At 36.8% G+C, this 26,461-nt stretch overlaps 2 protein-coding genes across 3 annotated transcripts in view; one reads left to right on the top strand and one right to left on the bottom strand.

Annotated features, from left to right (window-relative positions):
- The window catches only part of LOC113037662 (sorting nexin-14), a 29,013-nt gene extending 28,365 nt beyond the window's left edge, over positions 1–648 (top strand). For both annotated transcript variants that reach the window (XM_026194968.1, XM_026194966.1), the window contains 2 exons: positions 27–83; positions 172–648. In XM_026194968.1, the coding sequence (XP_026050753.1) occupies positions 27–83; positions 172–213 (99 nt within the window). In that variant the 3' untranslated portion in view covers positions 214–648. The remainder of the gene's footprint in view (positions 1–26; positions 84–171) is intronic.
- Positions 263–16,596, bottom strand: LOC113037735 (5'-nucleotidase-like). Its single transcript, XM_026195078.1, has 10 exons — positions 16,226–16,596; positions 13,628–13,850; positions 9,151–9,339; positions 8,250–8,266; positions 7,056–7,206; positions 6,003–6,157; positions 3,556–3,664; positions 2,254–2,403; positions 1,849–2,049; positions 263–1,766 (listed from the first exon to the last, which is right to left on the bottom strand). The coding sequence occupies exons 1-10, from the start codon at positions 16,547–16,549 to the stop codon at positions 1,606–1,608; spliced, it is 1,680 nt and encodes a 559-aa protein (XP_026050863.1). The 5' UTR covers positions 16,550–16,596; the 3' UTR covers positions 263–1,605.
- Positions 16,597–26,461: the final 9,865 nt, after the last annotated feature.

Below are 26,461 nucleotides of genomic sequence, written 5' to 3'. Positions count from 1 at the left end.
TCCACGGATCTCTCATTTGCTCCTAGATGACGTACTTGTTGCTCGACATCGCTGTCCAGGAGCTGTTCCCAGAGCTCAGTGAGGTAACGCTCTCCTGAACCATAGTCACACTGTGACACCGAGCAGCTCATCGTGGTATTAATGGAGCTTCTGCTGTTTTGTCTTTTGTAGAATCAGAAGGCAGGTCTCTCCGTCTCCAGTAAACGGATGTAAAACATTTTCGGACCTAACATCAACATTATAAAGCGTTTATTGCACTACTGAAATACAATTATTTATTGACTTAAATGGGGTTTGTATGCCATGGTTATTCATCGAATCATTGGAAGCCTGCCTAATTTTTACAGTCTAATAGTGACCGCATTAAAACGAAAGGTTTGGATCAAGTAGATCATGTGATTCAACATGCATAATGTCATTATCAGCATGAAAACATTCTTCAGATCAGATGTAAATAAACCATTTTAAACTCTGTGAAGATACTCAAAAAGACAAGATACAGACCATTAAAAAAAAATCTATGACAGAACTGAGACGTTTCACATAGTGTCACAGCAATGTGCAAAATAAAAGTACTGAATTTATTTTTTCTTTTTTTTTGTAAATGTTCTGGCTTTGTGCTCTGTAAATAAAATCTTAATATATCCAGCAACTTTGTCCCTGGTTATGTGTTTTACAATACATCTTTTTTTAATATATAACATATTTAAAAGAAATGCTTTATAAAAATATTAATAACTACCTTAGAAAAAAAAAGGATGGAGATTTCTTGCCAGACAAACCTCTATCAATAATCATCATCAAGAAACTAATCACAGATAAAAAAAAACTTTACCCTTTTTTATAAGAGTCTCATGAAAAGATGTACAGTTCATAATTAAGAAAATATGAAAATATATTTTGAATAAAGAAAATGTCTCTGAGGACCAAATTACTGCTGTAAAATAAAACAATTAAATTCAAAATTAACTAAATGACGCATAATGTAAATTCTACTTTTTTATTTTCACATTGCAGTCATGAGAATTTGAGCTTAGGGTTAGCTGAATTATCATGAAATATTACCAAAATATCTTAATGGGCCAAAAGATAAGCTTTTAAAGCAAAAATGTTGTAGTGCAATATGATCTGGACATCTCTTTGTGAGATTCAGCATAGTTTAGCCCCTATGAATTCTATTAATTTTAAATAGGTACTAGATAGTGCCTGTAACCCTATAGAACCCTATAGAATAAGTGCCTGTAACCCTATAGAATAAATGACTGTAACCCTATAGAACCCTATAGAATAAGTGCCTGTAACCCTATAGAACCCTATAGAATAAGTGCATGTAACCCTATAGAACCCTATATAATAAGTGCCTGTAACCCTATAGAACCCTATAGAATAAGTGCCTGTAACCCTATAGAACCCTATAGAATAAGAACGTGTAAAAAGATGACTGACTTTCTTTTGATCCTTTCTACATCACAGTTTTGCCAGTTAATCTGTTCGCTTCTATGACAATAACTAATCTTTGGATTAAAGGTTTTTTTTCTCTCTGACTGTACAGTTACACACAAATGGCTACATGTTTTTTGTTTTTCACAAATACTTAATAAATGACTAAACAAACATGACCCAGAGTACCCACACCAGCAGAATAGTGGACATACATCCTCGATGTCCAATAGAAGAGCTTGCGAACTGAATACGTCCTTCCACAGCTGGATGAACTCTCTTTCTCTCCGAGATGTAGCTGGCAACGACTGCTATATCCAGGTCGCCTATGGAATATGGTACACAGTATATTGTAATGCTAAGTATATGATGAAATGTGCAGTTAAATGTGCATATATAATGACTTACCGCTGTCATGTTTGAGTTTCTGTTCTTTGATCATAGAGTATCCATCTCCTCCGTCCACTAGGTAAGAGGGCAGCACCACTTTATACACCTTCTTTGGGTTGAGCGGTTCATAGCGGGGTACTCGACACTCAGTGCAGAGCACATTCAAGCTTTTGACACGGTTTCCAGGTGATTTTGATAAATCATACACTACCTGAAACCCTGCAGAGGAATTATAAGCATCAAATTAATATTAGTTCATCTGAATTAACACTCAAGTCATACAGACTAATTTTATGATGCTTTGTTAACTTTACAACATTTGTCCACGCTATTCCAGTACTCAAATTGAGGGGGAACTCTAGTTCAAATAATGGAGTACACTTACACAAACCACTTACAAGAAATTCCCCAAAGTAAACGTACCTGACACTTGTAGGAATTCACCAGTGCTTCCACCGTATCTGCGAATGGAGTGCTCAAAGACCTCTCGCAGAGTAGATCCATTCATTTGGACCAGGTCAAATGTACCTCCAAATGGCAACACGGCGATCAGATCCTCCATTGTGATGGAGCCTTCAATCGAAAAATGCATTAGGTGTGTTTCAGTATTATATTTACTGCTCAGGAAATCCTTAACTCCTTAAGTGTCACTGGCCCACCGGTGGGCCCAAAGCCATTGCATATTTAAAACCGTAATATTCTATACTAAACCTAAACTAATCTTGACAAACTATATATCATTGGAGACCTTAGAGGTTGTATTTTTTATATTTGACCACTGTTTTATATTTAAAATTATGTAGTGACAGTAATTCATAAATTTGTGACAAGAAAATTTAGCAAAATAAAAAAAGTAGTTGCCTTTTGTTACAAAAAGCTGATACATACATATACAATCACGAAAGTATATATTTCTTATATTTTTTTGGCTGCCAATAATTCAGACTAAACATCTTTTCTAGTTTTTATAAAAAAATTTGAGAATAAATTGAATATGTATATTTGTATATCTATGATTGATGTTGCAAGTATTCAGTAAAAAATTTAATGAATGTCAATTTCATGTATGATCATAATATGATGTGATAATATGATCATGATCATGTATGAAGTTTCTGTAACAACACTCTAGTAGCTATGTTTGATTAAAAAATCATTTACAACCTATCTAGAAAGTTTTATTGCTGTTTGAATAAAAAAAATCAAATCAGTCGTCCATTACAATTCATACAAGGATTATGACTAGTACCTAGTGGACATTGTTGGTATAGCAACTAAAAATAACACAGAAACCTCATTTTTTGTGATATCAATGTCAAATTTGGAACACAACTTCTTTAGATTTTAGGCTTTTCATTTGACATGAAATTAAATTCAACACATACTTTTTTTTTTTTTTTTTTATAAAATATAAATAAATATTAAATTATTATTTTTTATTACAACAAACTTAAACACCTATAACTTTTTTATTTTACATTTTATTCAACTTCTTTCACATGTACAAGAAACTTCCAAGTGTGTTTTTAAAAACGAGCCCAAAATTAGGTTCATATTCCAAACCGTTCCAGAATTACATTAATTTGAATCTGGACATGCCCTTTTCAGCTCTACCCTCAAAAAGGGGGGGTGACACTTAAGGGGTTAATCATCACAGTATAAACTTAAGGGATATCAATCTGTCCAGTTAGGAAGCTTAAGTGAATGTGAATCAGTGTCTCATACCATTTCTGTTTCGCTCATCAATAGGTGATCGAATGGCTCCACCGTTCAGAATACAAGAGCTGACATGGTTCCACTGGATTTCATCAGCATATTTAATATTATTATGGACCTAAAATACAAGCAGAAAAGGAAATGAAAATGGGTCTTATGAGCACGATTTTGAGCAAATCTACCAAATTGAAATGTTTGTTGCATGGATCATTTTATTGCTTTCTGAGACTGCAATTCGATTATTTTGGGTTTGATGTTTTGCGTTTTGTTTTTGGTGATAAATATTTTTGATGATAAATCAGGTCACCTTTATTTAGATAGCGCTTTAAACAAAAAAGATTTGTGTCAAAGCAACTGAACAACATTAATTAGGATAAGTGCTTAATTGAACTTTTTCAGATAGAAAGATTGTTTCTGAATGTGTTTGTTTGCACCTGGTATCAATATCTTTCTCCAGTGATCCAATGAAGAATACGCTGAAGAACATCTCAATTAGGTATTGTAACCCTCATTCCCTGAATGAGGGAATGGAGACATCATGTTTGTGACCGACAAATTGGATTCTCGCTAGAGAGACCAATTTACTTCAATGTAAACTAAACAAACCAATGCACATTGGCATGCAATGATTGCATCCAGCTGTCGCTGATAGCAGGGCAAGTATACTTAGGGTGTACTCACACTAGGCACGGTTGCCATGAACCAGGCCCGAGTACGATTGTCCCCCCTCCCCACTCCCCCTCTGGCTTACGTCATTATGGTGCGACGGTTTCGGGATAAACAGGAAGAGCGTCGCTCTCTGAACACAATGGAGTGCATCGCTCTGTTTTCTTTGTGGATAATTTTGTGTCGTTTGGTCCACAGCCCTCTCACAGCCTGTTGTTAAACAGATGTGTCGCCTTAGTGGCGCGAAAATTTTCACGTAATCGTGCTGCTCGTAATGAGGATGTTTGCAAGGTACCAGCTGAAGTGCAGCAAGGACTTTACCTCTGCCGTAGACCAAAGCGACCCTTTCCCTGCCATGTTGGTTTTGGAGCGTCACAAAACCGTGATGCAAAGCGTCCTTTTCCGTGCTCCGGCACGGTTAGCGCTCACACTGCATGCGAACCGCGCCCGAGTCCAACTGAACCGTGCCCTGGCCCACCTCTTCCAAGCGGGCCAGGGCCGGCTAATCGAGCCTTGCCCGGGCACGATTCGGAGCACTCACACTAGTCAAACGAACCGCGCTTTGGTGGTCAAACGCACTCGGGCACGGTTCAAACTGGCTAGTGCGAGTACACCCTTAGTGCCACAGGGTGCCCCATCCCTGAGTCAGTAGATCCTTCCTTAGAGGAATCTGAAGGGCAGGGAAGGGCTGTCATGAGAAGCATCAGTTCCGGGAACCAGGTCCAAGTGGACCAGTAGGATGCCATAAGCAGGACCTCTTCCTCGTCCTTCCTGATTTTGCACAGTGTCTGGTTGAGAAGGCTCACTGGGGCAAATGCATATTTGCGAAGGCTCCGAGGCCAGCTGTGTGCCAGTTTATCCTTGCTGAGTGTTCTCTCAGTCAGGAAGTAGAACAGCTGGCACTGAGAGATTTCTGCTTGCCCGTTGTGCGTGGCACCCCAGCCAGTTCCCTGTGTACCACAGCATGCCTCGAGACCTGTTCTAGGAGCCCTCGATCCTCAAACCACCTGAGCTAGTGCCTGAATTAGTCCTCCTCTAACTTCTGCCAGGAAGAGAATTAGATCGCAGCAGAGGCACCGGAACGCTATCCCTTTTGAGGTATTTCTTCCTGCAATGAGAACATGACTCATCCACAAATGCCACCTCGGCGTCACCAGGCAAGCGAGTGTGTACTCTGTGTACTGTGTATTATACCTGCGCTGTGATCAGCGGCAGCTGGATGCAATCATAGCATGCCAATGTGAATTGGCTCATTTAGTTTACACTCAAAGTAGATTAGTCTCTCTAGCAAGATTCCCAATATGTCGGTCGACGAGACGTGACCAACTGAAAGGGAATTATAAAGTTTTGGCATGTTTGTCGTAATTAATTTATGATGTAATGGTAATGTAATTTTATTTTAAAGCTGCATGTAATCAGCAATTTGTTGATTAATGAGATCATTGGATTATCCTACAAATGTGATATATTTACATTCCTCCACATGTGTTAATTGCAAAGCATTCTGGATGCAAATTGCACCTAGATTTCTCTCAGATCACACTACACTAATGATAATACCAGGTGTAAACAGGGCCTAACATTAACATCTGCATTGTCACTGAATGCATTTTGTAGGTTTAAAGTTGAACGATTTTGTACACATTCATACATCATGCTCTACAGAGTGAGGTGTTTGTTCAATCTAGAGAAGTCATCATGTCCATGAAACACAATAAGCAAAATAATTCTATCAAAAAGAAAAATGTAACCGCAAATTTATCTTTAAAATCACATACTTATTCACTCACCATGGCATCACAGATCAAATTTCCCAAATTACATTCACGAAATCGACATTCCTCAAAGGTTCCATTGAGATAGACTAGAGTCTGTCCCACATACTGAGCAGAGTAATTGGCCAGATTCTTCCTCCAAGAGTCCACTTCAGTCTGAATGACTGGATCTAGACAAAATCAGATCACAGGTTGAAACTGCAATATCAATAGTGCAATCCACAATAGAAATGCATCACATGTGATAGATACAGTGTAGTACAGGGTGTACAATCCTGCTCCAACACACCATCCTAATAGGCTATACTGTTATACTAATCTCCACTGAGTGACCAATGTTTCAGAAGTCCTGGTTTCATTAAGGATTTTTCCTGTTTATTGAGCTCTAAGACTTGAATTAAACCAGTCCAAGATCACAACATTGCATGCTTGAAGCAATTCTGGAAAAGTACAGAAAAAGAAGAGAATTTGCTGGCAGATTTAGTTCCAGGCTGTATTACACTTTTATTTAAGCAGAATTCCTCATTAGAGATTACTAAACTTCAACTTTCCATGTTTGCCAATGTTTTCAGCTTCTGTAAGGTAGAGAGAGCACATGCTAATGGAAGCCAGATTGGAAGATTAAATAAACCACTGGGCAGAAAATGTTTCAATTCAAGACAAAAGCTTGTTTAAGGATAGATAAACCAACCGGCAATTCACACAGATGAATAAACAGAGAGTAGCAGAAGTCATGATCACAATTAAAATATGATTAATCATGCAGCCATATCTGAACTGAGCTGAATAGTGACCCTGTTGTATTTTATAATCTGAATTGTCTGAGATGAATTTCCATAAGTGATTCTGTTATTTTCCTGTTTCTTACTGTGAACCAATTCAGTTACATCCTTGGCAAAGCTTCATCGGCTTGGGCAACTACGTTGTTACAGTTTTCGTTTTCACAATAAGATTTAATTTTCCCTACTGTGAAGATGAGATTTTTCCTTCCGGAAGCCTGTTGTCCTATAAACTCTACTGACTCGTTTTAAATTCTCTAATTTGCTTCCATGTCTGCAGTTTTCTGACCTGGTGCTGTTGAGTTATCCAGAAGAATTGGATTGCCTGAAGACTTCACCACATTTCCACTTGAATCAAAAGTCACTTTTAGGAATCCCAGATACTTTCCAAAGGCATAGGCCTGGACCACAGGAGCACACGAAATAAATGAGAGAAAATACTTAAATTAAGTACAGTAATAAAAGGCTTAAGCACATAAAATGCTTCCCCAAAACATTTGTCTTTTTGTAGTTATTAATGTCATTTGTTTATTCCTTTTACGAATACTGCTATAATCCAGAGAGGTTTTTTGGGTGGACAAGGAGTCCAGCAAACAAATAGTTACAGACTCACACATAGTTCAGAGCTCACCATCATCGAGTCTGTCTGGTGTTACTTCAAGTGACAGAAATAAACTAGATGCAACTTCTCCAAGGTGCTTGGAACAACCAAACTGCAAACTACACAAAGGTTTGCCAAAGTGAGGATGTTTTCAAAAATAATTTCAAAGATTAAAGTGCACCAAAGATAATTTATATAAACCATTTATTGTAGTTTATTAATTACGAGGAATCTATTTTTATTTAATTTGTTGCATATTAGAGTGAAATTACACATTTAAGTGTTGAGTAATGTTAAAAACGACAATGTACCTTCTAAAGGCTTAGGGTTTGGTTTAGGGATAGTTGCCAGTAATTATGCATAATTTACTGTTATAACTATATTAAGAATGGGGAATAATTAAAGTGTTACTGACTTTTGGGAAAACTTTTAAGTGCAACCATATTTTCAAGGAATATGGTTTAAAGATTGAATTGTGGATTTGTTAAATGTCATACAATGACCACATAAAAAAGGAGTATTCTTACACAATAACAACAAAAGTGTAGATATGGCTTGGGTCTTTCCTTTAATTTGAGTCAGTGCATTTTCCCCATCTTATCAGCCAGGTAAATCTGGCCACTTAATAACACAAAATAAGAATACACCACTTCCTAAGAAGTCACATAACTTATGGCATCATAAGAAGCAAACACCCATGTGTAATTCTTGGGGTTAGTACTTGGCTTGGTGTGAATACTCAAAGGCTGCAGGAGAGGTGAGTAACATGCTAATGAGCAGTATTTGGCAACCTGACCAGAGTTTCTGAAGCAAAAGAAACTCTCATGTCAATGCTGTACTGGTTAGCTGTTTGGATTAAAATAAAGCTTACTACAGTTTCACCTTAAGTTCATCACACCCTTTATGGAACAAAACTCAAGTCTTTTATTAAAACACAGATTAATCACATTTAATGAGAGTGGTATTAGAGGTGTAGGGCGTTACTTTCTTTGTGATGGGATCAGCACAGTTCTTTGGAAAGTTCACCTGTGCATACACCATTTAGCACTTTAATGTATTTTTGTGGAGCTCTTCCATGCAAGAGACCACAGTCCTCATTAAGAGAGTTTTGAAAAGTGTTGGGAATGGATAGTCCATTGCACATCTTTAACGAAATAAAATTATTCACAAATTAACCTCTTATTTGTGGTCCTAGTGAAAGAGTCTACCTCTATTCTGCACCTTATTTTAAATTACATTGAGTGAACCCTTTTGAAGTGTACCCCTTTTTTAACCTGTATTTTCTTATTTTATGCAGCTTCACAGTTAACTGGACAACAACAATGTATCAGCAAAGTGTAGCTGCAAATTCACATCAATTAATTCTGAACTCTAAAATCTGGCGTTTAGAGGGGAGTGAATTCTGACTGAACTCTTGAACGTAACAGGCCAATCACAGGTGTGTAAGAAATCAACAGATATGACTGTGATCGGCCACTGCATGCTCAATGCTTCAAAAACACATTGTAAATAGAAGGTCTGAATGCTTTCCAGAGCACAAACACAAATACATACTGTAGCCTTTACTAAATTTGTTTCGCCAATATCCTATTATTACAGCTTTAATTAAAGGTGTTTTGACTGTGTGAGAAAATGGACGTGTGGTGCTTCAGTGCTACACAGAAGGGGAGAAAAAAGAATTTAAATGATGGGAAAATATTTTTTTAGGAATAGAAATTAATTAATTTAAATCAAAAAGTGACACTAATAATAATACATATAAACCCAATTAAATGATACATACCTGTGTAAAGGAATGTATTGGTGTGCCCTCCAATCACAACATCCACTCCTCTAACTTTCTTTGCTATATATTGGTCCACTTTGAACCCAGAATGTCCAAGGGCAATGATCTTATTTACACCCAAAGCAATTAGTTTGTCCACTTGAGGCTGTAAAGCAGTAACCTCATCCTCGAACTGGAGATGGGGACCTGTAATATTACATAAATATGAAAAAAAAAACAATGTTAGTGATGGCTGTAACCAGATCTGTATTCTGGTTACCCTGATCTGTTTAAATGTCATCTGAATCTGATCTAGACTGGTTATAGGATCTATGTAATCTCAAATGATATGGACTGGATTAGTGGAAGTTTAATGTTAGTTGCACTAAAGCACTAAACGTGGGGCCTCGTTTATAAAGCATGCATATGTATCATTTACATTTTGTGGCATTCATAACAGAACAAAAATAAATGAATATATATGTATATTAAAACAAATAATTATAGCGGTGATCATTGCAAAACAACATTTATATTAAATGCCACAGGCGCCAATCCTGTGGGTGCTTGTGAAAAACACAATTTGAACCAACAAGAAAAGGAATGCAGCTTTTACGACACAACTTTATTCTTGTATTTATAATTCATTTGAGGCAGTTTTTGGCATTATTTTAATTTAAGTGTCAAGAGTGCATTATTGTAACACGAGAGGGTACCATCATGAATCTCTTGGCTTGTAGCAGGCTTGCTTTCCTTTGCATGCGTTCCCTCAGGTATTATGTGTGACTCAAACTTTGTTCTGTGTACGCATGGATAAGTGCTTTTTGTAAACAGGTTGGCCTATTTATTAAATAATTTTATTTAGTGAAGCACAACCCTCAGAGAAAGAATGTGTGTATTACAGTATTTGGTAGGTAATTGCATGTGTCACTTCGCAAGATGAATTTTGTGTAGAGAATTCATCAAATGCACCACCGAATATAGTTGAAAAGAATAACACCCAGCAGCCATGATTTAGTCATGATACAGCATGAACTCAAGTACCCTTATTTCTTTTATAAAAGGACGTACATCTCTCAGCATGAGATTTTTAGTTTTAAAACAGATGATTGCCAGTGTCCTGACATTTTATCCTACCCATCAGATTTTCCCACCAGGGTTTACTGCGCATGCACACATCAATATTGCATTATTTTTCTCATGCTGAACGACATTTAATGCATCTGCATTACTTTAAGGGTAGGTTTAGGGTTGGGGTAGATGTAGACTTTAATAAAACACAATCTTATAGGTCGAAAAAAATGATTTACTGTTGGTTTCCTGTAGCTGTATCCCTACAACCGCAAATATATCACATGATTACTGTATTTGCATTACTGTAAGGGTAGGTTTAGGGTTGTGGTATGTGTGGATGTTATTAATAAATGCAATACTTCATTAAATAAATAATAATAAAAAAAAAAACAGTTAATTCTGCAGAAATACAAAATACATGGAACAGTTTTAATGCTAGATTGTTTATGTTGCTAAGTTTGGTTGCTAAGTGATACTCAGAATGTTGGGTGAAGTGGTCTTAGCTGTGCTGTATTGTCAATAAAACACAGCTGCTGACCAATCAGAATAGAGGAATGGAACTAACAATGAAAAAAAAAAAAAAAGCTAATTTTTGCACACACTGGCAGAAACATAAATCCTATGTCCATAAACTACACTTACTTACTTAAAACTGAAACTTGGACTCGCAGCCCTTTCATTCGGCATGAATCGTTTCCATGAGTGAACCGTTATGCAGTCTAACATTTGGTTGCTTAACTAGTATGGAACTTATTATCTAAAGAATGCTTTGTACTTCTCTCATGTCTAAATATCAGCATCCTTCACATATGCAAAAAAGTGTTTGTAAAAACACCACAGCAGGCTCACACTGACCAGCAAAACCTACATATTGTACAACAGAAAGGTTCAAATGAGTCACCAAAAACATGTTGACGGTTATCTCGTTTAGTTTGCTGATGATGAGGCTGTGATGTTAAGTTGCAATGCTAGAAGTGATATGTTGTGTGTGCGTGGGAGGATTCCTTATATCAGCGGAAAGATGTGATATCCGTCAGATAAGACAAATTATACATCATTCAAAACGGTCTATTTTTATTTGTGTACCTTCAAAATTACAGTGAAATGTTGTGCTTCTGTAAAATAAAGAAAACAAAAAATGTGCTTGTCTTCTATGTGAACCACTTCCTAAAATGAAGGAAAACTCTGCGATACTGTCTACTTGTCAAACAGGTAAGAGAGATATTTAGCTATATAAACCTCAAGGTGCCTGCTTTTAAGTGTTTATGCTTTGCTTATTTGACATTAATGCATTATATAAGTCACTTTGAAATATAAATCGTACCATGTTTCAGAAGATAAAAAATGCAAGTTGCAATCCGGAAAATACGGTATAGCAAATTATTTTGCGGACCCCCTGGCTTTGCATCACAGACAACAGTAAAATAGATTCACAGCTGAAAAGCAACATGACATTTCTCAGTAGCGAGGCTCTTGAAGCAGTTCAACTTAAAGATTTGCTATTAGTAGTGATGCTGAACACTTCTGGGAGACGCACAGACGTATGTATTCACCATCGCTTAATCTTTCTCTCTTTCTAATAACTGCATTAGCCTGCATATCAATGGTCCAAGCCTCTGTTATTAGCTCTAAAATAAAGTTTTGGAATTGTCAATGGAAGGTTTATCTTGAAATAAACAATCTGAACAATATCTTGTGTGGTTGTGTCACCTGGTTGTTAAAATTATTTAAGAAATAAAGCATTCCCGAAGTGGTAATGTGGCCACGACGCTGGAGCCTATTAATGGAATGATCCTTCTCCATTATCAAACAAATTAAGACACTTTTATTTTTACTGACTGAATGCAAGCGCTTATGGTGATAGAAAACACTGTAACGGTTTCCACTGATTGTGAAATATTTTTCTTTGCTGAAGTGGTAAGATTATATAGGCCTATTAATAAGCAAGGGGCTCAAAAATAGTTTTGCCTATGTCACGATAAAAGGTAAATCCGGCCCAGGGCACAACACGGGCTCATGTAGTTCAACTTCTCATTGTTTTCCTTTAAAATAAAGTTTTGGAATTGTCAATGGAAGGTTTATCTTGAAATAAACAATCTGAACAATATCTTGTGTGGTTGTGTCACTGGTTGTTAAAATTATTTAAGAAATAAAGCATTCCCGAAGTGGTAATGTGGCCACGACGCTGGAGCCTATTAATGGAATGATCCTTCTCCATTATCAAACAAATTAAGACACTTTTATTTTTACTGACTGAATGCAAGCGCTTATGGTGATAGAAAACACTGTAACGGTTTCCACTGATTGTGAAATATTTTTCTTTGCTGAAGTGGTAAGATTATATAGGCCTATTAATAAGCAAGGGGGCTCAAAAATAGTTTTGCCTATGTCACGATAAAAGGTAAATCCGGCCCAGGGCACAACACGGGGCTCATGGTAGAGTTCAACTTCTCATTGTTTTCCTTGTACTTCCTGCAGAATTTATGTCCGTCCTTGATGTTTTTCCTGGAGAGAAGTGTGTTCTTTGCTGTGCTTCATGACACCAGGCCGTTGTTCAAAAGTCTTGGCTTCACTGTGCGTGCAGATGTTTTCACACCCACCTGATTTCATTCCTGAGAAAGTTTTCCGTTGCTGGAGACACGATTCTGTAGATGTCTCCTCGGGAGGAGACGGTCCTGGCACTTGCTGGACACTCTGGGACGTCCTGAAGACTTCTTCACTGCAGTCAAACCTCTCTTCTTGAAGTTCTTGATGATACGGTAAAGGTGCAATATTGTTCATTGCAATTTCCTTGCTATGAGGCCATTTTGATCCAAAGCGATGATGGCTGCATGTGTTTCTTTGGAGGTAACCGTTGCTAACATGAACACATTGGCACTTCTTGCCCCCTTTTATAACAATCAGTCTGCTCTTTTAGTATGATCACCTGACTAGAACTCATTCACACTTCAACATGTGCTGCAGATATGATTAGTAAATTAATGTTCGCTGGTCAGTTTGTGTCAGGATAAAAAAAAAGAATAAGAAGAAAAACACTGAAATTAGTTTTTGTTTGTTTGTGGAAAGTTCATTTTTTGGCCAATGAAGCTTTTTGGAATGAATTCAAATGCATCTGATCCCTCTACACAATAATCTAGAAAAAATCTGAATGAACACCACATCTTAGGCAGCAAACATTGCAAAACACAAAATTTGTCACTGCCAACATTTTTGGCCATGACTCCAGTTTAACACAAAGAGACAACTATTAGTAAGCCATTTAAAATTACACATTTCATCTAATAGCAAACAGTCTACATGCTTTTTTTTAAACATGCATTTTTCCTTTTTAAAGCATGATAATATAAGAAGTTCTTAAGAGTGTGATTTGCAACATTATGTGTAAACCTGCCTGGCTATTAATAAACTAAAAGTATCTTACCTGGTAGAGACAAAGCAGGGGTCTCAACTGATGTGTAACCAACAACACCCACTTTCTCTGAGTTAACAGTGAAGATCTTATATGGGAGATAGAATCCGCTGATCCGAGAAGCAATCGTTTGATCGGCTTTAATGTTTGCACTAAGAACAGTGCAGTTCACTTTTTGAAGGAAAGGGGCTAGGAGGCCATCCACTCCATTGTCAAACTCATGATTTCCTAAAGCCTAAAGAAACACACAAACAATGTTTTATACAGTAAGAAATTACAAATATTATGTCATGAATACAAAATCAGTTTCAAGGCATAGGTTTGTATTAGCATTTTTGTACAATTTGCATGCATGCACCAGTAATTGGTTATAATTACATTTGAGGCGTTAAGGCGTTTTGATAAAGGCATGTTAGAGCAGTGCTGAATATGTTCTGAAGGGAAACACATGCACATTAAATAGTTTTCCGTAAGGTGCAGAGTCCAATGTCACCAACCATAAGAAAAAAATTAATTGCACAATTTATGCTTCAAGCGCAGAATTTATTAAACAAGCATGAAGACTAATGTGGTCAGAAGCTTTAAGCATTAGCCTTCATGATTATTAATAAATGACTGTGTGGAGCATAAAGTAAGCCCTATGCAGATCCCCTACTACTCATATCTACTGCACAACACAAGACAACTGGTAAACAAATAAAATAACTATGTTTTACAAAAGAGCTCAGAAATAATATGAATTCCTGAAATGTAAAATTCAATTTGATGAATTCAGAATGTATTCTTTAAAGACTGTAATATACTGCTTTTATCAGTTTCACTGTGAATTCTGTATTATTTTAATTCTGTAAAATTAGTCAAATAATGCTTACAGAACTATTTTAAATGTATACATTTTACGGTAAATTATTTCTAGTGTGACAATTAAATAGGAAAATACATGTATTTAAATATAAACAACATAAACATATATAGTTTAATAATTGTATTCAATCAACAATTTAAATCCAAATTTAAATCTTTTGTAGCACTTTAAATGGAGAATAGAAGAATTCACCCAACCATGTCTAATTTTCTTTGACAGTGGCTGATTTGGGAACCACTTCTTGTGTTTATGTTCCACAGGTTTGAGTCCCAGCACCCCTGAACAGGTGCTCTGTCCAGTCTAATGAAGACTCCAGTGGCTCATAGAGCCCTGTCCAGTACACTCTGTCCACTTCTGCTTTACATTACATCCATGACAAAGTGAGGAATACATCCCTTTAGCATCTATAATGATGGAAAACCTGTCAACACTCTTGAAACCTGGTTAGATCAAAGACATCCCATGAGTCACTGTGATGATGAGCAACTTTCAGCAAGGATTTGTCACAAGCTTTTGCTTTTTGCACACTCTTTCTAGCAACTAAAATAGCTAGATGTTGTAAAGAGTTTAATTTTAGGTCTGTAAACCTAAACGGATCTGTTGACTGTGTGCAAAACACTAATTAAACGCAGATGCTGTTTTTGGCTTCTGGATCTGCAGCTCTCAGTGACTTTCCCAAAATAACACTTAAACACACCAAATAATAAAAAAAAAAAGATACAAATTGAACTAAGAGAAATATTTTCTTCCCCACTTCTGAGAAGTAGCTACATGACGGCTCATTAGCATTAAGATCCGTAAGATCCCAGGTCTCCACAGCTGCTTTATCAAGAACAGACTTGCTCTGCGATGAGTGATGCAGCCAAAGAGAAGAGAGTGATGAGTCTGTAAACGTGTAGGTGTAAAACACTTTCTAATAAAACATAAATTCGTCCCCCGCTTTTTTTTTTTTTTTGGCCAGGTCAAGTCAAGTGCGTTCATTTCCATGGGCCAATGTGAATAAATCTAGATTTCAATTCAAAACACGATAATGTCGGACCTGACGTTTTATTCTTATCCAAAACTAGACGTGATGAGTGTGATACAAACAGTTTTTGAACAGATCCAATGGAAAGATCCAAAGATCAGCATTTTTCTGAAATAAAAAAAGCTTTTATAAAATTATACATGTACCTTCAAAAGCTTGGAGTCGGTACTATAAATAAATAAATAAATAAATAAATAAATAAATAAATAAATAAATAAATAAAAATAAATAAATAAATAAACAAATTTCAGATAAATGCTGTCCTTTTGAACTTTCTATTAATCACAGAAACCTGAAGAAAAAAAATCAGAAAAAAAGTATTTTCAATTTGGATCAAATTAATACAGGCTTGATGAGCAGAAAATAATTATTTTAAAAACATAAAAAACCCGTACTGTTCAAAAACTTTTGATTGGTGGCAATAGGGTATCGAAGTGTTGGTGGGCCGCCTGGACCAAAAAATGCCAGGGCCATTTTTTCCTCCAAGTCCAGCATTGTGCAAGATTAAAAAAATAAAAATAAATAAATAAATAAAATAAAAATTACGTTATAAATATTTCAGCTTTTTTAAAAAAGCTTCAAGCGTTCTGTTCCATTCCCAAACTTTTGATCGGCCCCTATAATAAATCCAAGCTGTTCGATGCAAATCAGTTCTTTGAACAGCTCACATTTATCTCAGTCTACCGTGAACCCGATGATTAATGGACATAATTCTTACCATCGCATCATATCCGAGTCTATTCATGAAATGTGCCGCTTCTGCGCCTTTGTAGAAGTTAAACCAGACGGTCCCCTGAAACTGATCTCCCGCGTCCAGCAGCAGCACATTCTTCTCCGAGCTGCGAACTTCTTTGATTTTGGTAAACCTCCGCGCGACTCCAGCGAAACAAGGCGGTTTGGTGCATTTCCCCGAGTCCTTGTTGGTCTCCTCCACTCGTGCGTGAACATCATTAGTGTGGAGTAAAGTCAGCTCAAACTCTGTCCTGCACATATGACAGTGGATCCAGATGAAGAATAATGCATTGAGCCACTGCATCCTCATCTCCTCAGCACTCTCTGAACTGACAGTCCATTCAGAGGAGTTCAGAGGCTTCAGTCTGGAGGCGGGGTTAGTGGGCAGCACCAAAAAAATGTGTTTTTATATCTTATACAACAGTATAGGCTATGCAGGGAACCACAGGCTACAGGCACAACTGCAGAAAAATATGTATGTCTATGTGTGTTTCTATTGCAGATTGATTGAGCAACACATTTTGTGTGTAAGCAAATCATAAAAGTGGTTTGTTTGCATTGTTTAAAAAATCTCCTAACTGTATGAGGTGGCACTTTACCACCCAGCTCACAGGCATGGGGCTTTGTACAGTATAGGCTTTGTCTTAGTATTATGATTAGTTATACAAACACTTTAACAGTTTAGTACTCTAAAAACAATCACTTTGCAGAAGCAAAAGTTTGAACTACTTTCCATTTATTGTATGATATTAAAAATATTTCACTATAAATATGGTAATTATTTTCAATAATGTGGATGCCCAGCTTAATAAAAAACTAACCATGTCATGTCAGCAAATTGAAAAGTCAGCCAGCTATTTCAAATCATGACGTGAAGGTCTCAGAGCAATGTGATTAAAAGGTTCAATCGGTCCACATTATTAAAGAGAAAAAACTTGCTCACTTCAATACACTATATTCTGCATGAGATTGCATACATCAGAAAATTCAAACGTTACAAAAACGGTTTCAGGTAGACCATGTTCATTCATTTCTATCGTCCGTTTGAACTCTGCACTTTTTTTTTGTTCTGGAAATGGCTTGTAAAAAGCATTTCACATGTATAGTACAGGGTGAGCAGGGCACAAATGCAGGGTTAACTGTAACACTACAAGAATTAAACATTTCCACAATACAAAATTTTGCTATATTTCCTTGACGTATCTCTGTTTGGAGAAAAAGTTTCCAAAGTTCAGAGATCTTTTGAAGATATTGCTGAACATTTATTTAATCACTGCAAAAATACATTTCTGCCTGAACTAAATGTCATCCACAATTTTTTTAATCTCCAAACTGTTTTAGATAGTTCTGCTTTGCTTCTTATGCTTTTCTAAAAAAGTGTTGGGTTGTGCTCCGTTCTTGCCGACACACACGGAAGGATCACAAATGCATTTTCTGCATCAAAACACAGCAGAGTAAGATTACAGTTCACTGGAGTGAGCCTGTTTCACATTTTTATGGACACTAATTTTCTCAAATATTTTGGTGGGTTGTGAAATAGATTACACTTGTCTAGGTGGGTCATGGAATGGAAAAGTTTGGGAACCCCTGCTGTAGGGTGTATTAGTTCTGACTGTTTTCAAAAAAAAAAAAAAACAATATATATATATATATATATATATATATATATATATATATATATATATATATATATATATATATATATATATAAGTATAACATGTACAATAAAAACCAGCAAACAAACACAAGTTATATTACACAAGATTTACCCCAAATAAATATTCTTCCATTAAATTTTAAAATAAATGAAGTTAATAAATAAATAAATAAGCTTTAATTACCTTGAACAAAGTTTAAAAACATCAACAAGACCTTTGTCTCAAAATAGCTATGGTTAATTAGCTAACACATTTATTGATTGACAATGAGAAACCAGTGAGAAATGGGAGATCTCTTTATTGTCTTGCTGTAATCTCTTTCAAAACTTCATTAATTTTTTTTTCTTTTTCTTTTTCTTTTCTTGATTACATTGGGGGTTTCCAAAATGTATGGCCACAACAGGAAACAGTGGCAGAGGTGAGAAGGTAGCAGATGTAGGAAAGTACCTTTAGCTGGGACAGTTGAGTTGACGTCAGTGTGCAGCACACAAGACTCTGACAGAGGTAACTCTACGCTCAGGACACTAACGGCTGATTCTCTTATAATGTCCCACTGAGATATCAGCTTTGTCTTCAGATGTCTTCATATTCATTGTAGGACAAATATGACACTTTTACTAATATTGGAAATACTAGAACTATAATTTATTGGATAATACATTTCAGAATATCAAGGGTTAATATGAGGGCTATGAGGATCCTCAAATATAGCCTGTGTGTGTTTTGCTTCAAGTGAGCAACCATGCATGTTTGTTGTTTTAATTTCTTTCTTTTATATTCATATATTTATTCTTCATTCATGTATAATACTTTATCATTTAATCATTTAATTGTTTCTTTTATGTGCATAATCATTTATAACAATCATTATAGACATTTGTATAACCATTGTATTGATTTATTAATTGATTAGTCATTATTATTATTTATTAATTGTTTTTTATACTATTTTCCATTGTTGTTTAGTCTTATGACTGTGTATTTCAAGGGCTGTATGATAACAGATAATTGGTGATGTTTATGGAAACTCAAGGTTTATGGGACGCTGTTTTGAAGCATTTTGGTGTAATAGTACTTGTTGAATTTGTGCTGGTCAGACTAAGTGTGAGCATTGAAACACATGCAACTGAAGGCCAAAGTATACTTTGGCTGTCTGAAAAACAATAAACAAAAAACAAAAAAATCATTTAAACAAATGTTTACGTGTACCAGTGCCCCCACACCAACTTTTGTTTAGCATTAAAATGTTGTTGCACAGCCCATTTTTGCATGTATGTAAATATAGGTTATGGTTTTCTCTGTTAGATCACTGTGCAAAAAAACACTGTCTAAATAAAACAATTCCAAATATGACAATGCATGTGTTGTGTTTGATTGAAACCATGTGTATACATGACATTGATGCTAACCAGAGGAAAGAAAAAAAAGGATTTCTTGAACATCCCGAATGTTTCTGCTAGTCAGAAATTAGGTTACTTCAACACTAAATGGAGACTTTCCAGAGGAAAGAAGAATCAAAAGTGAGATCTCTTAAACATCTCAAATATTTTTCCTAGACTAAATAAGTTACTTTAAGATCGAACAGAGACATTTGCTTGAGTCTCCTGCTTCTCAAACTTGTCTCCTGAGACAAAAAAACTGAAACTAACACTCTCACAATGGTCTCCTTTAAAAGTGACATTTGCTGCGTCCGAAATCGCATACTTCCATACTATATAGTAGGTGAAAAACAGTATGCGAAGCAAGTAGTATGTCCAAATTCTTAGTATTTGAAAAACAGTAGGCGAGATGTACCCGGATGACCTACTACTTCCGCCCGAATTCCGTAGCATGCACAGGATGGGCACTACACTATCCCATGAGGCCACGGGAGAGGATTCGTCATATTACAAAATAACTGAAAACCACGACATGGCTGTTTTGAAGTGTAAGTACCTTATGAAACATTGTTCATCATGGTTAAAGTGTACTTGTTTAACATAATCCAAGTAAACAACTGACTTGTTGAAGGTTTACACATTGTAAACTGATGAGACGATATTGTGAATTTAGTGTAAAAAGATGTTTAATAATCATTATCGATCAGATGCTGTGCCTCAGCTTGTTAAAGGTACAGGTTGTAGGACCTGCCACAAGAGGGCACACTATCAAAACAATAACAATCGCGTGGTTTGTTGACGCTAAGAAGGAGCGTGGAATGATTGGATTAGTTGTCTTCTACCAAACCGCTGACGGCCATCATTCAGACGGAAAGATAAATCATGGATTTGAGTGCAACGATTACATACAAAGTCAATGCAAAGACGTGATCAGACTATGGATCAGACACGTCCTCGCGCGGGTCTAGATGCGATGCCCCACGTTTGGCGTGTATGCCCCATAACACTTATCTTGTTGATCATTATAATAGCATACGTTTTCTGTAAAGATACGAATCAAAACAACTCACCAGTCGAGTAAAACACAAGCGAGATCATCACCTATTTCTAGCTGAAGTTTGTCGCGAAGCTACTTCCGCATTTGTCCATGACACTGTTGTCATGTGTTTTCTACGTCAGTAAAGGCGGTAACAAAGGGTAACTAACGTCATTGACAGGCGACTGCACTGCACCGTGTCACTGTTTATAATGGGAATTTTCTCATGATTTACAAGTAGTTGAAAACATTAGAGATATTGTTAGTAATCAGCTGGACAAAATATATAACACTAGCCTAGTGGTCTTTGGATATTTTACTGCAAATTTCTTACAAATTGTACCTTTAAGGCTGCTTTCTACAGACTCGTTAAGTAATTTAATGAGATAAAGTTACACAATTTTAAGTAATTGAAACGAGTTAATTCACATTTTACTAGTGTTGATATTTTGATAAAAAATTGTTGGATAACTTACATGGCAAAATATTGTTAACAAGTGACTCCTGTAAATCCTGTTCTGATGTTACAGAGACTGATGAACACACTCTTGTTCTCATCTACTGATGAAACCCTATTCACTGGAAAGCATAATTCAGTAAGTATTCACATTTAAAATTTTTCTCCCTATTTATTTATTTCTTTTTCATTTCTACATGGATAAGAGCGCAAAGCTTCAGACAAAACAACATTTGCATATAGTATAATTGAGCTTAAAGCAACACCAAACGGAAATTTCTTAAGACGTTTATATAATAATGTCAGGAAAAAGAACTTCTAGAGCTACAGTTTAGTAACTGTATGTGTACAAGATGAGGACTTTAAATTTGGGTATCAAAAATGAGTGAAAAAAAGTGGAAATCTAAAATTTACCCCAGGGATAAAGTAATACATTGTAAAATTAAACTTGTTGTAAATATGTTGATATGATATGTTACAGTATGTGATATGTTGCTAGAATTTTATGTGTGTAATATATTTATGTGTATATATAAATACACACACGTTTAAATTTAAATATTTACATGTGTATTTATTCATATTTATGTGATTTATAGTATATATATTTATATGCATATTTCTTAAATAACTAATATATGTATATCTTGATTTGACAGTCTTAAAATTACCTTCATAACTTACACAAGCTTAAACAATAGCACTATGAGAACATGAAGGGATTTGCAGAGTCAGAAGACAGAGGTTGTGGAGCACTGCACAACATACAGCAACATCTGGCACAAAGGCAGGACTCACTCCCAGGGCCTTGAAGAAGAAGATGGAGCACAGCTTGTCTTCAGCATCCTGAAGAGTCTCTCAACAATGTTCTGTGCACAAGCATCACTGGTGTTGAAATGAACTGAATCTGGGATCCTTTCAGACTCTCTGTATGGTGTGATGAGGCAGATAAACATTCACACAAGTATACTCCCCTAGGATGCATTTTCCTGCAGGTGGATACAGGCATCCAGTGTAAATAGAGCTGTTCTTCAGCACCCTGGCATCATACACAGACCCGGGATACTCAACAAAGATATCAAAGATATGGTGGCCTGCAGCTGAACAGAATGAAACTGCTTCCTGTTGGAATAACATTGGGCTTCACTTGCTGCTGATTCAGTTTGTATGTGACAGCCATCTATTGTTCCAGTTACCAGAAGAAAAGCTGCTTCCACTGCCTCCAGCTCATCTGTGGTGGGGAAGGCAATCAGCCTTAAAGTCCCCACGACAGACCTGCTCATTCTGTGCATAATGTCATGCAGCTCTTGGATGTCAAACGCCAGTGACAGCAGCTTGTATGATTTTGGTTTTTTAGAATATATTTTCAATAGGTTACACATTTTTTGTGGATTTATCTATATCTTTATATATGTGTGTGTGTGTGTGTATATTGTCTATAATGTATATATTATGTAGGCCTATGTATGTATATATTGGGTGTGTTTTTACAGACGTGTGTGTGTCTGTGTATATTTCTATAATGTATTTGTGTGTTTATGTGTATGTATGTATATGTATATACATATACATACATACCAACGTCTGCTTTGAACTGTTAATTCAAACGATGTAAAAACGCAGACGGAAACTGTAAGAATAATGAAAAACATCGCAGTTCCCTTTCATAGGTTCACTTCAATGCTGTGATGACGTCATCGCCTTGGGAACACCTCTGGCGTGACGAATGTCTGAAGCCTTATACCATCACGCCAATTTTTTGGCCATTATCGCTTAGCACCGCCCATACATACATATGCTATATATGCGTGCTGAGTGCCATTTCATCAGATTTTAATTCCTTCAGGAAGCGAATCATCTGTTGCCCATCGGAAAGAGATTCTTGTGTTCTAAGCTATCTATTTATATAGAGCAGTTTACTCCTCTAAGGCGGACACAATGAGTTTTCCGGTATGTATGGATCACGTTACACGGACTCACAAGGAAACAGCTAGGAAGACCCCTTTGCTGCCTTTTTCTATTGTTGTATCGGTGATATCTGTGTTTAGAAATAAGCCAAACTCTAATTTACCCGAATACTTACTCTTTGTTTCAGCTCTGCTGCTGCATTGAGTTTATGTGGCTGCCATATCTGCTGAGCGTTACCCATAGAGGTGTTTCGAAAGGAGGTCACCCTCTGGTTTTCATATTATGCAGGGACAAGACGGCTTAGGCCTTTCCACCCAGCACTGATTCATTTTGGGACTTATTTCGATTGGAAGGCCTGGCAGGTCATCCATTTGAGCCGTTTAAGTTTGTCAGATAACTTTGAAGTCATCTATTCTCAATTAGAGGAATAGGATCTGCAGTCTCTGTCAGCTCCTCTTGTATGGTTTTTCCCCCAAGTTCAGGTAAGTCTTACTGCTTTCTAGGCCTAGTATATCCTAAGGCTGCTTCAACACTGTTCGTTTCAACAAGTGGTTGGAGGCTTTATCCCTTGCTATGCAGAGTCAGATGGTACTATATCTTTAGCCTATGAGGCGCATGGTGTGACTTCGCCTCCTAATGTGCCTGCTCGTTTTACAAGAGCAATGGCTTCTTTTCAGGCTCTCTTTTAAGAGCTTTGCATGAGATGTCTGTGATGTGGCAGGTTAGTCCTCTCCTAGCACTTTCTTCAAGTTCTGCTTCTCTGGATGTGAGGATGGCTCTTGGCTCCCGGGTCTCTTCCGCTTTAGCAGACTCTTTCCTTGGTCCTCCAGCTATCTTAGGTACATCAGGCGTTATGGTATATTGTTCTCAAGGCGATGATGTCATCGCAGCATTGAAATGAACCTATGAAAGGGAACATCTCGGTTACGTATGTAACCTTGGTTCCCTGAATAGGGAACGAGATGCTGCAATGCTGGGCCGTTCCTTACCTTTGATAGCGCTTCCTTCGTCATATTGTAAATCTAATGAAATGGAGCTCAGCTATTCAGGGAACCAAGGTTACATATGTAACCGAGATGATGTTCACTCAGTAGATTGGGCTCTTTAAATTTACGCGCTGTTGTGACGACGTATGTCACGTATTCGAATTCCATTCATACTTCCCCTTTCTTTTACTGTCTATGTACTTCCCACATTCATACTATATAGAACGTACATTTCTAATGGTCGAGTGGTACGTTCAAATTCATATGTAGTACCCAGTACGCAGTATGCAATTTCGGACACAGCGATGGATCAATCAATACATAGATAGCTAGCTAGCAATCATCAAACTAATTCAGATAAACAAATCTGAAGTGCATGCTGGGAGCCATGAATGAGTTTTGTACTCAGTTTGTTTGTTGATACCCAGCATGCATTTTAGCATAACATTTTAATTTGTTGTTGACTGTCACCATTGTTGAGTATCATATGCTGATTCTTGGTGTCTTACTGATTCAGCAATTTTACAAGTTATTTTAATTTAGTTTTTATATGTTCTGTTAATTCACAGAAGTATGATAGCTGTACCACTACTTTAATCTCACACTGTGATTTCACACATAAAAACACAACACACTTGAGCAATTATTTCAATAAACTCGCAATGATTACAGTCACCATCACATGGGGCCCGTTTCACCAAATCTGAGTTGAAACTTTAACTCTAATTTGACTTACCCTGAGATGAGAAACTCTGAATTTTCCGTTTCAGAACAGCTGAACTGAGTTAGTTCAATCCACTCTGAGTAGACTGACTCTCTCAGGCCCCGTCCACACGGAGACGGAGCTTACCCCAATCCGATCTTTTTTTCCTCGTCTCAAGAAATATCCGCGTCCACATGAAACCGCATAATGATGTAGTATACATGCCAGACCAGTATGTGGCGCTGTAATTCTGCCACAGAGATACACTAAAAACAGAGAAGAAGACTTGGACTATGCTCATAAACCTTGCGCGTGGTACACAAACGAACATGGAACAAAACATTTATTAATCATTGTGAATATTAGTTAATAAAAGACAATTGTTCAGTGTTTGTTCATGTTTTTGTTGCTGTTACGTGACGTAGAGGTGTCTGACTAGGGGAGAGACATGGGCTGATGACATCATCGTTTCAGAAAATATACGGATTAGCCGTCCAGACGAAAACGCAAAGACGGGGTTTTCAAATTTATCCACTCTGGGACCCGGTTTCAAAAAATAACGGTTTCACCTGATTAAAACGCCGGATCCGTGTGGACAAAACGCCTATGCGATAATTTTTTTTTGCGTGTTCTCAGTTTAGCACATATGAGAAGTCAATGGAGCTCCGAAATTTTGATTCACCATGGCAACCCAACAAAAGATGTCTGAACCTTTCAGAGTCAATACATAACTTTAATTCTTATTCACAGTAATAATATAAGAAATGAAAACAATAAATTATTTAACAGATTTTTTCATGGTATGACACAACGACAACAAAAAAGAATGTGGCAGCAGCTAAAAAAATGAATTATAAAAACACAATTCAATCAAGATGTAGGCTACATGACTTCACAAACATTTGACAATAAATATTATTTAGTGTCTATTCCAATGTGAAGCAGCTTTTTACACATACTCTAATGCTTTTTTCACAAATGCTAATTAAATATTCTCTAATCCAACCTGTTACATTTCTTAATTAGAGTAATGAAATGAACAACTGACTTGTACTCAATTGACAGCAAGAAGGCAAAGGCTCGCAAAATGGAAGAGAACCTGCGCCGGCACAACTGACAGATGAAGAGGAGATGGACAAGAATTGGAAGAATTTAAAAATAAAGATGACCTAATAAACAGTAAATAATTTGTGTTTTACGAGTTCACACTTAATGCATAATTGGGGTGCTGTGGTGCCGGCGTGCTGGGGAAGGGCTCCCCCATATAAAAGTGTAAAATGAACTCTAAGTGGAGGAGATGGGATGGAGGGGGCTGCTGATAAACCGTCAGTAGATAGAGGTAAGTCAGCTGTATTTATACCCTAGGTTTGATTAACTTAAGTGTGCTTCACCTTTTTATTTTATTTTTATTTAACCTTTATTTAACCAGGAGAGTCCCATTGAGATTAAAAAAACTCTTTTTCAAGGGAGTCCTGGCCAACATTTACACAATTATAAGAAACATTAAAATAACACAGGTTATGAAAAACAATTGCATGTTATTGAGGCAGTCTCCATTGCTTTCAGCTTAGTTTTCAAATCGTTTAAGGACAAGAGCTCAGTCCGGTTCCAGTCCTTCTGCAGCATTTTCCAAGCAAAAGGAGCCAAGTGGACAAAGGCTTTCTTCCCCAACTCAGTGCTGTCGGGTCTCGGGGCTAATCACTTGGTGTATGTGTGTGTTTGTGTGTGTTTGGATCGCTTGTCAGCTCACCGCATCTACCTGTTTGAGTTTTCCCCGCCCTCCTTGTTTCCCTGTTGTGAACCTTAATTGCTCGCCACCTGTTCTCTATGTTCTTCTAATTTTTTTCCTTTATCATTCCCTGTGTTTCTCTGTCTATTGTCAGACTGTTGTTACTCGTATCAATAGCTCCTATCTTCTAGCTGTTCTTGGCACTCACCTTGTCGTGTCTTGTCCAAAGGCTCCAGTGTGTTTAGCTGATTTCTCTGCCCCCTGTTCTTACAAGCGCAGAGGTTCATTACTAACTGAAGCCTGATTGAAATTTAGAGAGGATGTCATTTGAATACAGGAAAGCTTTCAGCTGATCACAAACAAGA

The sequence above is a fragment of the Carassius auratus genome, chromosome 20, assembly GCF_003368295.1.
Source record: "Carassius auratus strain Wakin chromosome 20, ASM336829v1, whole genome shotgun sequence".
NCBI classification, from domain to species: domain Eukaryota; kingdom Metazoa; phylum Chordata; class Actinopteri; order Cypriniformes; family Cyprinidae; genus Carassius; species Carassius auratus.
The sequence above is the reverse complement of the archived record's forward strand: the minus strand, read 5'-3'. Positions and strand labels throughout refer to the sequence as shown.

Excerpts from the sequence above, each read along its gene's own strand:
- LOC113037735 (XM_026195078.1), bottom strand. The coding sequence starts at position 16,549 with ATGAGGATGCAGTGGCTCAATGCATTATTCTTCATCTGGATCCACTGT. Across the intron at positions 2,404-3,555 it reads TGATGAGCGAAACAGAAATG|GCTCCATCACAATGGAGGAT; the intron begins GTATGAGACACT and ends TTTCGATTGAAG. Across the intron at positions 2,050-2,253 it reads TGAATTCCTACAAGTGTCAG|GGTTTCAGGTAGTGTATGAT; the intron begins GTACGTTTACTT and ends ATTCCTCTGCAG.